At 50.4% G+C, this 14,405-nt stretch overlaps 1 protein-coding gene and 1 long non-coding RNA gene across 2 annotated transcripts in view; one reads left to right on the plus strand and one right to left on the minus strand.

Moving 5' to 3' along the window:
• Positions 1-6,176: 6,176 nt before the first annotated feature.
• Positions 6,177-14,405, minus strand: part of PPIL2 (peptidylprolyl isomerase like 2) — a 42,344-nt gene continuing 34,115 nt past the window's right edge. Inside the window, exons 17-20 of the mRNA XM_015877527.2 lie at positions 8,759-8,831; positions 8,562-8,624; positions 7,947-8,086; positions 6,177-7,443 (exon numbers count right to left, since the gene is read on the minus strand). Coding sequence (XP_015733013.1) covers positions 7,350-7,443; positions 7,947-8,086; positions 8,562-8,624; positions 8,759-8,831 — 370 coding nt within the window. The 3' untranslated portion in view covers positions 6,177-7,349. The remainder of the gene's footprint in view (positions 7,444-7,946; positions 8,087-8,561; positions 8,625-8,758; positions 8,832-14,405) is intronic.
• Positions 8,083-9,484, plus strand: LOC116654127. The gene is made up of 2 exons (XR_004309064.1): positions 8,083-9,005; positions 9,327-9,484. It is a non-coding gene; the product is annotated as an uncharacterized LOC116654127 (long non-coding RNA).

A 14,405-nucleotide genomic window follows, 5' to 3' on the forward strand; every position in this document is an offset into this window, starting at 1 on the left:
AGCCATGTGACCGATGAACCTTCACTAGTAAAGGCTGAGTTCTGAGGTTACTCATTTCTGTGCACTGACAGCAGCCAGTCCTTCACTCAGAATGGAGTTTGTGTGCTGTCTGTTTTATTATGGATGTAAATTCCATCACAGCACGACTCCATCTTTTACCATAAGGAAGGATGCAAGTTTGTGGTATCATTCAGGACACCTTTATGACTCACTTAGGAACGGTCCTTCTGCTGAAGGACAGCTGAGGAAAGTTAACTTCATTTATTGAAACAATGTCTGAGTAAATCCTGGTTTGGGCCCTGGAGCTGGTGGCAGCGCAGTGCTGGTGGATGAGCTTCTGGCAAGAAAATGCCTTCCTCATTTGTATATTCCCTATGGCACTGACACGAAGCTTTGCTGGTTGGATGGCTATTTATTTTGCTAACCCTTCCATTTGGTGCAATATACATGAAGATGCTGGTTGCCTTGTCTCACTGCAGAACGCAGCCCATTATAGTTATAGGAGAAGATAACAACAGAAGCATCTTTGAGTTTGGCTGTGCCCATTTGCTTTAAGTCATCCTGTTGCTCCTTTGTCCCTAGGAGCAGGAGTGCAACTGCACACAGTGCTGCTGCTGTGCTGCTGGGATGAAAGCGCATCCTTTCAGGGGGAGAACAATGGAGGTGTGTTTCTGCCTGGTGAATGCTTCTGGTTTTGTGCTTTGTGATGGGGACTGAATGGCACTCATAGCCAGCGCTGCTGGAACTGTGGTTCCAGTTGAGTTTGCTTGAAAGGGAAGTCAGGCAAACTGTATTGTGCAGCAAAGGTGATTTAAAACTTATTTTTTCCTGATTCAGTAGTACTCTCCAACAACAACAACAGTTGGACTGAAAAAAGTAGGAGCGTGGTGCTGTGCAAACACTGCTTTTCAAAATTAAGAACCCAGTACAGCCAGGGATCTTGTGACACAGCGGAGCTGCCAAGGCTGAGATGATCTGATGTTGCAACAGGGCCGGGGCAGATTGCTACATCTGGGAAATGGGCTGCAGATGTAAAACACGCGCTGCTGAGAGCTGGGGGTGCAGGGTGTGCAGCAGTGGGTGAGTGCGGAGCTCCGTGCTTCTGCAGCCTGTCCTGCTGACGGTGTGCAAGCACAATCAGTCAGACAGGAGGCTCGTGGCGATCAGCTCCACACAGGCCATCCATCTCTGTGCGGTGCTCTGTGCTGCCTGGTGCGGGGCTGGCAGCCAGGGGCAGTGCAGGGAGGAGCGGTGCTTTCCCTGAGGTCACTGTGCTCTTCCTCGCACTGCCCCGGTCCCAGCTGCCCAAGACAATCACAGCCCAGCTCACTCTTGCTCTGCTTCCACTGTTAACATCTTACAGGCCTGAATTAACTGTTTCCCGCTGATGGTCGAGTGAGCACTGATTTGATGGGTAAGTGCTACCCACTACTACTTCCTCACTGGGTAGAACAGACACAACCATAAATCTGCTGCTGTTCATGTTTTCCTTCCCTTTCTTCCTCTTTAAAACAACCCTCCACCTTCCTCAATTCCCCACTTGCTCTGAGCTCCATCACAGCCCACAGTCGCTGTGTTTCCCTGTTGTTGCCCAGCCCTGAGCTGCTGGCAGGGCAGGCAGCTTTTGCTGCTCCCCTATTGCTGCACTGCTGCCTCCATTCACATCTAGATTCGGTGCTTTGTGCCAGGTTTGTGTGAGCTGCAGCCCTGCAGTGAGGCTGCGCTCTGTGCTCCAGGCTGACAAACCAGCTGCACTTTGTGGCACTGTAACTTCTCCTGCCTGTCTTCTGGTCCTTGCAGAGCAGAGGTTGCAGACACAAATTAATGCCCTGTAATTGCCTACCCATAACACAGAAACAAATGTGTTTTGCAGCATTCTTTCAGTGTTTACTAAAAAGCAGACTTTGCTCTGGCAGCCCTCCCTGGCAGCCCAGCCCTTGCTGAATGTTAACGGCTCCTCCAGTTAATGATTATCTCCATGTGCGCAGTGTTTCACAGCTCAAACATGTAATATATGGCCACGCAATGGCTGCGGGCACCTGGCACGGGGCCTGGGAGCACACGGACACAGCCATGCTGGGCTGGGACCTGCTCAGCCGGAGCTGCCCCCTGCCTGGTAGGTTGTGAGCTGTGGGAGACCAGAGGAGGGCACGGGGATGCTCAGAGGTTGGAGCACCTCTGCTATGGAAACAGGCTGAGAGCTGGTGTGTTCATGGAGAAGAGAGAGAAGGTGCCAGTAATAGCACAGCATGCCCCACAGCCCTGCCTGCCGGCTCCAGGAGTGTGAGGATGGTTCCAACCGCAGTGATGGGGATGAGGGCTGACATCGGCCCCCTCTGCCTGTGCAGGAGACAGCTGTCCCATCCATGGAAATGCCACAGAGAAATGCAGAGCAGCACAGCTGGGGCACACACACACACACACACACACACACACACACAGCTCCGCGGGGAGAGGATTGTGCAGTTGTTGTTTACCCTGGGCACTGTGCAGCCCCATTTGCCTCACAGGGAACGTGGCCGCCTGCAGCTCCCAGCACAACCCTCACCTTTGCCTCTCTGGCCCAGAAACCCATGGGTGAGTGCTGAGCCCGGACTTTGGGACTTTGATCGCAGCCACAACCTCCTGCACAGGACGGCTGCTCCTGCTGCACACAGCACAGGGGTGATGGGGCGGCTGACACACCTGTGTCTGGGGAGGGGGCTCTGGGGTGGCACACTGTGCTGGATGTGGACTGCGCCTCTGCATGGGAACCCCACGGCTGGGGCTGTAGAAGTGAAAGCTTTAAACAAATGGGGTGCAGAACCCTCTGCTAAAGGCATGGCTGTCTGCTACTGAGCCCTTTGTCTGCTACTGAGCCCTTTGCTTTCACTGGTTTTGCTGTCTTTATTTTTAAGGGCTGCACCAACCAGCATGCTGGTAAAGCTGAGCCCTTTGTGTTATTTGGAGGCAAACATGCAAAAAAAGACTCTGCAATGCCAGGCTGCAGCTCAGTGAGATGAAGGCAGAACAGGGTCTGAGAAGCACAGAGGTGCAAAATGATGGCAGAAGAGCATCTGTGCCAGGATGCGCCCGTCAGCCTGCACAGGTCACAGCAGCAGGAACAGACCCAGCACCATGTGCCCAAAGGGTTTCCTGGTGCCCAGCAAACAGCGCGGGTTCCCCAGCACAGGATCAGGGCAGCAAACAAGCTGGTTTCTGGTCTCACTCATCACTTTGCTCCTGAGGTCAGGGCCATGGAGTGCAGAAAAGCTGAAAAAGCTGCTTGTGGAGCAGGGGAGTTTCTCCTTCCCACAAACAAAACAAAATAAAACAAAACAAAAACAAAACCCAACCCCAAATGTGTTCTTAGGGAGAAGCAACGATCAGAAATACTGTAAGAGATGAAGCTCCAAAAATAGCCCCCGAAGTTCCCTCTGTGCTCCCTGTAGGCAGCCAGCTCTATATTTGTCTGCACTTGCCATTCTGCTGCAATCAATTTGCAGTTGCCGCTGGCGAGGAACCCATCCATTAAAAGCCTGGCTGGGATCAGCAGAGAAGATGTCTACAGTAAAACATTTGGCCGTGTCCATAGAAAACCCAAACACCTCTTGCAGATCCTCCAGCTGCAGCCATACAGCAGCACACAACGCATGGGGCCATCGTGCAGCTCAGCTGTGCCCCACAGCACTGCTGGCACCTCACCTGCACAGCACCAGGCTTTGGTGCTGGAGCCTCCGGCCAAGGCGCAGCACATATCAAAGTCTGGGGAGAAAGATCTGCGCTGCAGCTGCTGGGAGGCCTGGAAGCATTTGGCATTTCTGCCTGCTGGCTCCTTATCTATGTCAATAATTTGCTGCCAGCAGTGCAGGGGAGGCGGCCTCCTCGGGGGGTCCATTGCTCCTGTGGTCAGATCAAATGCTTTCCATCATCCCTTTCATCGCTGGATGAAAGCACAGATAGATAGAAATCACACGCTGCTCCCTTGGTGGGCTGCTGGGAAGCCACTCTCACTGCCCCACAGCGCTTCCACTGGGGCACGTGGGGACTGGCAAAATGAAGCACCATGGGCAGTGAGTGGGCTTTGCTTCCTGGAGGGCAGCAGCACCCCCAGCCCCGCTCAATATGGATGGGGGCTCTCACACATGGGGACACTGCACACAGAAACCTTCATACCACAGGATCCACAGCGCAGGACAGAGCCAGCTCACTGCTCTCTGAGTCCAGCACAAAGCTCCTCCAGTACGGGCAGTGCGGGAGGCACGCAGCACGGGCAGCCAAGCACAGCAGCAGAGAGGGGACCCAATCCCACCTATAAATAGCGCAGGGAAGCATCGGGGAGGGAACGCAGCCATGCGAGCTAAAGGACAATGCTGGCAGAAAAGCAAATAGATATAATTAACCATTAATAAACAGAGGCCAAAGATTAGAGAGCATATCTAATATCAGAAAAGTGAGACCTTGGGAGGCTTTCCAGGGGGAAGGGCTGGGGACAGCTGGCCCTGTGTTCCAAGCTGCTTTTCAGGAGCCATGAAGCCGCAAGCTGCCAGCTCCAGCTGCTGTGAGTGCACATGAGCCTTCTTCTGTGTGAAAGGGAAGATTCAGCCACTCCATGACGTCAGGAGCACTAAAACCTCACGTGGGGTTGGGAAGCTGCCTCAGCACAGCCCTATGGGCATAATGCTGACCCAGAGCCTCAGCCTGCAGCCCAGCCTGGGCTCCTCAGCCCCAGACAGGAGCTGCAGCTGTTACCTGCTCAGCTGCTTTCAAGAGGGGTTGCAGCACTCACAGGACTGCTGCTCCCACTGCTGGGGGCTGCAGGGGCACAGAAACACTGTGCTCCCCACTGCTGTTGCCAGAGGATGAGGTCAGTGGGCTGCACGTACCCCAGCTCAGGGTACCCACTGCTGGTCTTGCAGCACTGAGCCCTGCAGCAGCAGCAGTATTCCTGTGGGTGCTGTAGGCATCCCAGCGCCGTATGGAGCACAGCGCCTACCCCAGCAACACCTCTGGTCCCCGCTCCACAACCCGATCAATCTCCCGCTGCAATAAATCCCATTTACAAAGAAAGTGGAAGCAAAAAATCCCAGCAATGCCACAAAGCCAAGGGGCCGGCAGCTGCCTGTCTCCTTCCTGCTTGGCCCATGGCTCTCGTTATCCCTCTCCAAAGCAAACAGTGCTAAGAAGGTGGGGGGTGTTGGGCAGCCCTCCCTTGCTTCCTGACACAAGGTTTCCAGCATCCGTTCCTAGCAAACCCCACTGGCATGGCTGCGGGTGCTGCAACCCTGCTGCTGCACTTGGGCTGAGCTCAGAAGCCCCAGAAGGGGTAGAGGCTGACATGGGCAGGTGTAACCCCACAGACATGGCACAGTGCCTCTGCCTGGCTGTCCCCAAATTGGGACTGCACCCCAAGCACTCCAGTGGTGTTCGCTGCCAGGTCTCAGGCAGCGAGGATGCACTGCCCACCCAGTGCCACTGCTTTTCAGCAGGAAGCTCAGTGTGGAGCAAAAGGAGCAAACAGAACACGTTACCCATTTCCAGACAAAAGCTATGCTAAGTCTATGCTAAGACCCCATTTTTTGTTTCTTCTATGAGCACTGAATATGAGCACTTCTACGAGCACCACAAGCAAAGACAGCAAAAATCTGCTTGTCCATCTCTGTAGCACCTGCAACACGGCCTCGGCAGGACAGCAGTCCTCATCCCACCGCTTCCTTGTCAGCAAAAGCTCCCTTCATTCATAATAATCTCCGTTGTTATCTATTATGGAAAACCATTTTATGCTTACGGAGTTCATTAAACTGCAGCAGCTCCAGCAACACTGTGAATTCTGCAACTTTAAAATGCAACAAAGCAGGTGGCAACACAAGAGATCGATACCCTTCGTCAGGAAGAGGCCAGCCCAGCAGAAGCAGCAAACTGCAGAACAGCACCAGCAGCTCAGCTGCAGGAAAGCTCTGCTCAGCTCCAGGAATCGTGTCTGGCTTTGTACCCTGCAAAACACTGCAGAAACCCCCCGCTATTCTTTAAATGAGTTTCAACTTCCTATGGTTTAACAAGGATGGAATCATATCCGCAAAGATCCCCGAGTTCCTCACAAGCACTTTTAGACATAGGAATGAATCATTTCCTTGCACGACAATCAATGCCGTAATGCTGTGATCCTGGAAATCACAGCTGAGGGTCAAACACGAGTATCCAAAGGAAAATAAAAGCATTTAATTGCAAAACTTGTTACAAAAAATTTTTTACAGCAGTTTCCTCTAAGTGGAGACCTCAAGCTCTTAAACCACTGATAGCAACGTGCTGGTTGCAAAGGCGACTACAAAACCACCTCCTCAGCCAGACAGGGCAGGGCACTGCTGTGCTCTGAAAACACCCGAGAACACTGAGAAGTTGTGTTCAGGATCTACTGCACCACCTGCAAGTGATGGTAGCACACATTACATCTCCCAGGCTGGCATTTCTGCACTCTGTAAGGCCTTTCGTAAGCATCCTAACTGTGTGGCTATGGAAGGAAATACTGGAGATGCCTGTGCAAGGAGCAGCCCTCGGGGATGGCTAAAAAAAAATGCTGTGATGCTGTTTCTGTTCCCACTCAGCTGTTCCAGGCTGTCAGTTCTGGACCCAGAGGGCAGCTCTGAAGTGGGGCAGCCCAGCCCCCCAGCTGCCCAGGGGCTCCAGCGAGGCCAGCAGCCAGAGGAGCGCACAGTGCTGCAGCAGCAGGCACACTGCTCACTGCACAGCCCCACTGCTTCCCAGTGCTCGAGATCACGTGGGTGCAGACACAGCTCATTTCAGAGTGAGCGGGGCCCTGTGGACACTGACAGCAGCCAATCCAGCCAGGAGGCAGAAGGAACATGTGGAATTGGTCCTTTCTGAGAAGAAGCAAAATGCAGCTGGAAGGGAGAAGCAGGACAGGCTGCAGCCCAGCCCTGTCCTCCCCTGCACAGCGCCTTCCAGCAGCTCAGGCGCTTCCCCAACACACCAATTTGTCCAGCAGACCTGGCTTGCCTGGAAATGATTACCTGTAAATGAAGCTCTTTCACAGTGCAGCTGTTATTGAGGCAGCGTCCTGCAAAGCTGGGCTCTGCCTGGGCTGCTGCTGGCTGTGCAGAGAAAGGCTGCAGCTAATCCCCAGCGGAGCTGTGCTCCCTGCTCAGCTGAACAACAACAAAAAGGCCTTCCAGAAAGATGCAGTTGGGGGAACGCAGATCTCCTGAAAACAAAGCCACATTAACCAGCCTTAACAAAGCAACAGTTTTCTTCTACAGTGAATGCGGGTGCCTTCCCTCTCCACAGGACAAATGGTCTTTCGGGCTCTTCATGGCCATGTGGGAGGCTGCCTCTTCTTTTTTGCTGTGCTGCTGCTACCAGGAGCTGAAGTCCCCAAAGCCTGTGCTCTTCTTCTCTTTCTTTGCAGCTGTGCTTGTTGAGGGCCCATCATCTTCCACGCTGCGCTTCCTGGAACCAAAATGAAAACACCCCTTAGGGACTATTTACTGCTGGGTGGGAGCAGGGCAGCTGGCTGCCTTGCCTCTCCCTGCAACAGCTACACTGGAGCCAGCTATGAATCAGAGAGGAGTGCGCACCCTGCACTGGCACAGCAGGGCTGGGGCTTCTGGCTCACCCAGACAGTCTGCAGGGATGCTCGTGTCAGGCCTTGAGCACTTCCAGGAATGTGTTCAAACCCCAGCAAGTTCTCCGGGTCAGAGCAGAAGATTTAACAGTCACTTTTTTAGCACAGTTGCTGAAAGTTTGAGCCACAAGAGCTGCCCCCACTTCTCACCCAGTCATGTGGAAGCAGAAGGATTATGGGGAACTAGGTGTAAAGCAGCTGGCTAAGTCTGCTCCTTGTGTGTGGCATGCTCTAGCAGGTAGCCCCGAGAAACAGCAACGGGCAAGGTCAGCATCCAGCAGGAAAGGCAACTAAAACTGAACAAAGATCTGCTGGGCAGGGAACTTACGCTGCAGCCATGTTAATGTATTTTCCAACTCCCTGCCGGTAAGTTTTAGGAGTCTGGACCTCTTTCTTTAGTGGGACCATCTCAGCTTTTGTTTTGGCTGCTTCTTCTTCCAGCTGAACCTTCTCTCTTTCTGCAGCAACCTATGGGAAGCAGAGTGAAATCTGTTACAACAGCTCGTCCAGAGTAAGGAGACCATGACTGTAGTTCTTTGAAGCTCTACAGCACTCTAAGACAGCAATCAGCATTGCTGCAATTACAGGGTTGACGTTAGGAAATGGACCTCAAGAGCCACTACAAACCTGCTGTCTGCAGCCATTACAATAAAACTTTCCCACCTCCACACATAGTGGGCATTTGGAAAGGAAGCTACTGTTAATGGTGAGGAGGGGAACTGTGCCAGACCGAGCTCCAAAGACCTCTCAGCTGAAACAGCAGCGGTGCTCCCTGCACACAATGCAATGTAAGGAGCAGCTGTTCCAATTTACCTTGTGCCCGTGTGGTCCAGAGCCTCCAGCATGCAGGGGTGGTGCAAAGAGGAGGCACAGAAAAGTGTATGGTCTCCACAAGGGATCAACCAGGGCAAAAACTGAAAAAATGAAGGAACGCCATCCTCACCTGCGCATCTGCCTCCTCATACGGGTCAACAAAAACAGTTGTTGCCTCGATTCGTATTTCCTCCTGCAAACAGAAGAGGAGAACATTGACTCTCTGGTTAAACTGCACCATCTGGCCCAGGGAAGCAGCAGCAGCAGCAGGGTGACCACGCCATGCAGCTCTCTATCCCCACACAGCTCCCGTCACTTCCCACTTACCTTGGGACGGTCCGTCTTGGGGTCACTTTCCACGTTCTCCATAGCAGTCAGAGTCTCAAAGCCGCCGACCACTCTAAGAGAGAAAGACAACTTCCAGCTGTCACAGCATCACCGAGACATCCAACACTCCCACATCCAACATCGTCTCTGCCCACCCACTCCCCCAGACTTTTACACCGCTGTGTTCAGGGGAAGGGATCAGCAACTGCATTTGGAAAACTTGAGATAATGTCACGCAAGATGGAAGGTAAGATTCTTTTCTCTCAGATCTGGGATCTGAGTTTAAGTTTAAACACAGTAAGGAAAAGTCAAATATTCAGAGAGAATGCAAAGATATCTCCTCCCAAACAGGGCAGCCCTTTTGTGCAAAGAAAGCAGCCAGATGGAGAAGGAGCAACTGTGGACAGCTGTGTGTGCAAGAAAAAACAAATCCATTGCAAAATGGCTTCATTTGCTAGTGTTACATCCATACATTTGTATCTCAAATGTTACTATGAGCTTTGAAAACTAGACCGGACTGGGTCAAGAAAGCAATTGTTTTCATTAACTTCCCATTTTTTGCTTGCAGTGATGAACCTGGGGGGGCTTTGGGAAGGCAGCAGAGCATCGCATCGTGGACACCCCTCATCATGGGCTGTATTGAAGAGGATCCCCGGCTGCTCATTTTTCAATACAACGTATCCAAATATTTGCTTTGAAACATTAAAAGGAGCCTGAAGACTTGTGGTCTGTTGTTGGTGCTTTATTCCTGTCCCCTCCTTATCCAAAAAAGAAGCACGGAACAATGGGAAAATTCCAGAAAAGGATTTTTAGATAGGATAAATGGCTGATCCAGATAATTATAAGCCCGTCTTCCTGGCATCTATCCCAGCAAAATAATGTAATAGTGGAGACAGGACATGATTAAGAAAGAAAGGAAATAAGTAACGGCAATCAACAAGGTTCTGTGGAAAACAGAGTCTGCCAGGCAGCGTTCTATCTCTGAGCCACCAGATGTGGTTAATAGGGATAACAGCGTCAGTGGAACGGACTTCTGGAAGGTGCTGATATTTTGATGGAGAAACCAGAATGATGCAAACACAGCACGCGTTAAATCTAAAGTCTGGCTGACAGGTGTGAAAATCTGCCTTCAAATAGGAACCACTGAGTCAGTTTGTTTCCAGGGGGTCCTGCTGGGATCACATCTTGGTCCCAAGGTATTTACCGGTTTTATCCACATCACTGTCCTCAATTAAATGTGAAAACAGCTATACCTAGAACAGCAGTAAATAAAGCCCACTGATGCCGGGGGGATCCAGAGCCTTTAGAAATGCAGGCTGTAGCTGGACAACATCTGTGTTAACACAGCCAGGCCACATCCAGGAACCAAAACCACAGCCCATACGAGTGTCTGTGGGACAACAAGGAGCAGCCTGAGCTTATGGAGCCAGCAGAGCTCAGGGCTGCACCTCACTGCACCACCTGGCTAACACAGCAATAACCATGACCAACACAAAGACCTGGCTGCAGAAAGCACAGCTGAGTTCCAGAGGCTGCTGCCAATCACCTGCCTGAACAGGTCCCTGCAAACACTTTGTTGTTGTTTGAGCGTTCCAAACTTCTCTCAGTTCCCCAAAGGTGTGTTAATATTCTGCAATCAGGTCGTGACTTCTAAGAGCAATTAAAATACATGAATGCAGGCTGGAACAGATGCATTCATTTGCAGCTGGAGATATCACACTGGGGGAACCTCCTGAGAGCAGAGGGGGTTTGACAACCCTGCACTGGCTTCAGCAGCTTCGTAATAGAAAACTCAATTTCAAAGCCCTCCTTGGGCCAATATCAGATCTACTTTTAATACCAGTGATTAACACACAGCCTAAGATACATTCACCGTATTTTAATTACCCCTAAAGGAAACTTCTGATCTAATACTGGAGGATTTTCTAGCCGACAGCTCCATTCATTATCTGCCTGTGTGTTTCCATTTAATTAGGTTCTGATCATTTAAAATAGTCAGATCAGCTGTGACTAGCAATTCAATCGAGTAATCCCTCAGCCCATAGCTAGACTTCCCACAATATTACCCCTAATGCATTTTGGCAACACTCACAAACCTTCACTTGCTGCGCTAATTTAACGTTACTGGGAATAGTTCGTCACTCGCACATTTGACATCAGTGATGGATGTGGCATTCACAGGGCAGCAGGGAAGGAACAAAATGCCACCTGGCTGACGTGGTTAGAGAGTGTCAGGAGAGAAGACAAAGGTATTATCCTCATGATGGTTTGGTGGCTTCTACATCCACTGCTCAGATGTCAACAAGAATCAAGCAGACATTGCTAGTCAGCGCTTCTTACAGGGCCTTTGTTGTTTTACTGCCTTCCATGACTTTTCCTGTTAGCGGTAAAGACTGCATTGAAATAAAAGAATCTGTATGACGTTGCAAGGTTCAGGCACCAAATCAGCTTTGCTTACAACTGCAGACGTGCCCTGCAGGAGGGAGGAGCTGCCGGCACTTCCTTTCATCTGCAGCACCAGCAGCCAGTGAAACATGTTGGCATTTGGTGCTTTGGTGCTGGTGCCTGCAGTGACAAACTGGCCATTTTGTGCCAACTGATCCAAAGAAAAGTCAGCTCTGGTTCCAGACAGCAGCTTCCCTTCATTTCATGTATCATGTCTAGCAAGGGTGCTCCTCAATCACAAGTGGCAGCACAACGTTGTTCTCCCCTCGCTGCAGCTGTGGGCCCGCACAGCAGGTCATTCTCTTTCCTTCTTCAACTTCTCTTCTCCACAACACAGCACTGTTTTCTCTCTTTTGCCTCTTTGCCTCTAATGCTTTCCACAGAAAGTACATCCATGTGTGCTGCAGCATCAGCACAGTGAGCTCTCAGTATTGGTTTGTGTCTTCCCATACTGTGATAAAACTGCTCACAGAAATGAATCTGAATACAAGCCCGGTGCTGAGACAAGACAGCAGTACAGTAAAGCACTAAAAAACCTTCTAAAATGAGAGGCACTGCTTAACGTTACTTAAATAGCCCACTGACTTTGAAGAGATAAGACCTGCAGCATGAACAACTGTGAGTCTCAGCATGAAGAGCCCTGCAGGTAATTTTCATTAAGACAGAAGGTAAAGGCCATGGGCTCAGGCTGCACGTGCAGCAGACACGGAGCACTGAGGGCACTGCTGCCAGCAAGGGGGTCAGCTGAGGAGCAGCAATGAGGTCCCCCCGCTGCACTGTCTGTGGCTGTGCTCCTCAGATAAGGTGCCGTGCATGCTCTGTCCTAAATGGACCATGAAAGTTTCTGTCAGGTTTAAACAGCAGTTCAGAAGACAGCCCACAATGGAAAAGGTGACACCTTCAAGTCACCATCTACATGAGAACAAGCAGTGAAACAGGGTTTGCTGTCTGTCTCCAGTAGATGCTGAACAGAGCAATGATGACCTCAGCTATATATTTAGCTCGGTGTCCCTGAGGCAGCTCCTTGTGCTTTTAGAGGAGCGTGACAAATGTTGCACTGCACTCACACGTGGGGGGTGAACTGGGTACGTTTACATTTTTTCTGTTAGAAAAGTAATGAAAAACATGCTCTTACCAATGCAATGCAGTTGTACTGAACACCCAGCTAAGCTCGCACTGGAAATCTTTGCATCCCAAATTTAGAGATGTTATTTAAAATCCTACTTCACATTACAGATCTTTTATTATGCAAACCAGTAACCATCCTGCAGTCACTGCCAAAGACTTTGCACGAAGTGCAAGAGGAACATGTGGAGAAAGCTCAATTCATTTGCAATACGCCAAGGAACTCTCACTGCTACACCAGCACTGTCCCTACAGACACAGCAGCTCCTGAGCAGCCTCACAGCCATTCACACACGAACTTATAGTTCTCAAACTCGTGTTTAGAAGAGCAGCAGGAACTGCGCCTTACGCGGTGCTGGGGTGGCAGAGCTCCAGCACGATGGGGTTTCCTGACCAGAGGACGAAACAAGAACAACGTCTGGACTTTCTCAAAAAAAATAAAACACCAACACTTTAAACGAGGAACAGAAACCAGAAAGAAATGCTGTTTTGTAAATACATTCTGCACTCAAGCTGATTTTGATATTAAAACAAAAGAGTACATGCACTCATATACACAGACAACAATATATACAGGCACAAACACACACACTCACAGGACAAAATGTTTTCTATGTATACACCCAACCCAAAACGGACTGAGCAATTCCAACCTGCCACAAGGATGTAGTCAAAACACCTCGATCTCTCCTAAGGGCTTAAGATGGGAAGTGAGACACAGTGATGGAAAGCAACGAAACAGAAAAGCAACCTGGAGAAAAGTATTTGGAAACCGGACTCAGCAGATGAACCCGGCGCCTCCCAGCTCAGGAGCTGCTCAGGTGCACTGATCCACAGCACACAGGGAACGTTACACATAGAAACAAACAGTGCACCACTGAATCATACCTGGGTACCTCAATGCACTGTAGCAGCTTTACATGGCTAGAGGACAATAGCACTAAGCAGGTTAGGGGATATTAAATGCAATGATGCTTATCTAAGGAGAGTAAACTTTCTGCCACAAAAGCATCTGACAAGGGGAGGAAAGGATGAGAAGGCTGAGCTGAGCATGTCAGCTATGACAGGTGACACTTCCCCCTTTGCTCTGTCTTGCCCTCCTTTTAATCTTGCTGCACACCCGCTGCCTGCACTCACTGCCCCGCTTGTCCTTCACTTCACCCACAATTTGGACAGCAAACATTTCTCCCCTCCTGCTGGCCACAACATTTGATCACTTTTCACTATCACTCCAAACATGGGCTTTCCCTTTGGTTTTGGGCTCCCCAAGATATCCATGAGGCATTTCATTTTCTTTAGGGCATTCTTCTTCCTTGGCTCAAAAGAAAGTGCAGACTGCTGGTGAAAGGCAAGCTGAAAGGGGTTGGTGCAGTAACATCCCCACACCTGCATTCACTCCTTTATCTACTCATGCGGCCAGCTGTCTGGAACAGATCATGTTTCTATTTCTATTACAAGGGTCAGATGAACTTGGTGTCTGATCCATGGGAATTACGAGCCACTGGAGCAGTAGAAAATAAAAATAACACAGATGGGATGTGCTCACATCTAGATTTTATAAGGCATGTCAGACAGGAATGTAAGTCTGCACTGGAGTTCCAGCAGTAGTGCCCCTGTAGCTCATGCAGGTTGAACTCCTGGCTGCAGCATGGGCTGGGGAACCCCCTCACACAGCAGCACAGAAGTGCAGCAGCGAGGACCTTCCCTTTGCAGCAATCACCTGGAAATATTTATCGTCCTTTCCATTCCGTGATACACAGGAGCAAACTCAAGACAGTTGCTCTACTTTATCCGAGTTCCTAAACCTCTTGCCAGCCAGCTGGAAGCCAACAAAAGCTACCGGTTAGATTTCAAGTTAATTGCAGCACTCGCTAAACTGGGAGAAATGGTAATTACTACAAGTGGTAATTACGAAGTTAATCGAGGCAGCTCTGCTGGGGCAGGAAGTCCACACAGCCTGCAGCACACCTCCTAGGGAAGGCTTCCTTCTCTTACTCTGCGTTTGGTTTTATTCCCCATCTATACCAAATGATCTCCTTCAGTTTTGGTAACAACTGCCCTCATTATCGCCACGGTG

The sequence above is a fragment of the Coturnix japonica genome, chromosome 15 (genome assembly GCF_001577835.2).
Source record: "Coturnix japonica isolate 7356 chromosome 15, Coturnix japonica 2.1, whole genome shotgun sequence".
NCBI classification, from domain to species: domain Eukaryota; kingdom Metazoa; phylum Chordata; class Aves; order Galliformes; family Phasianidae; genus Coturnix; species Coturnix japonica.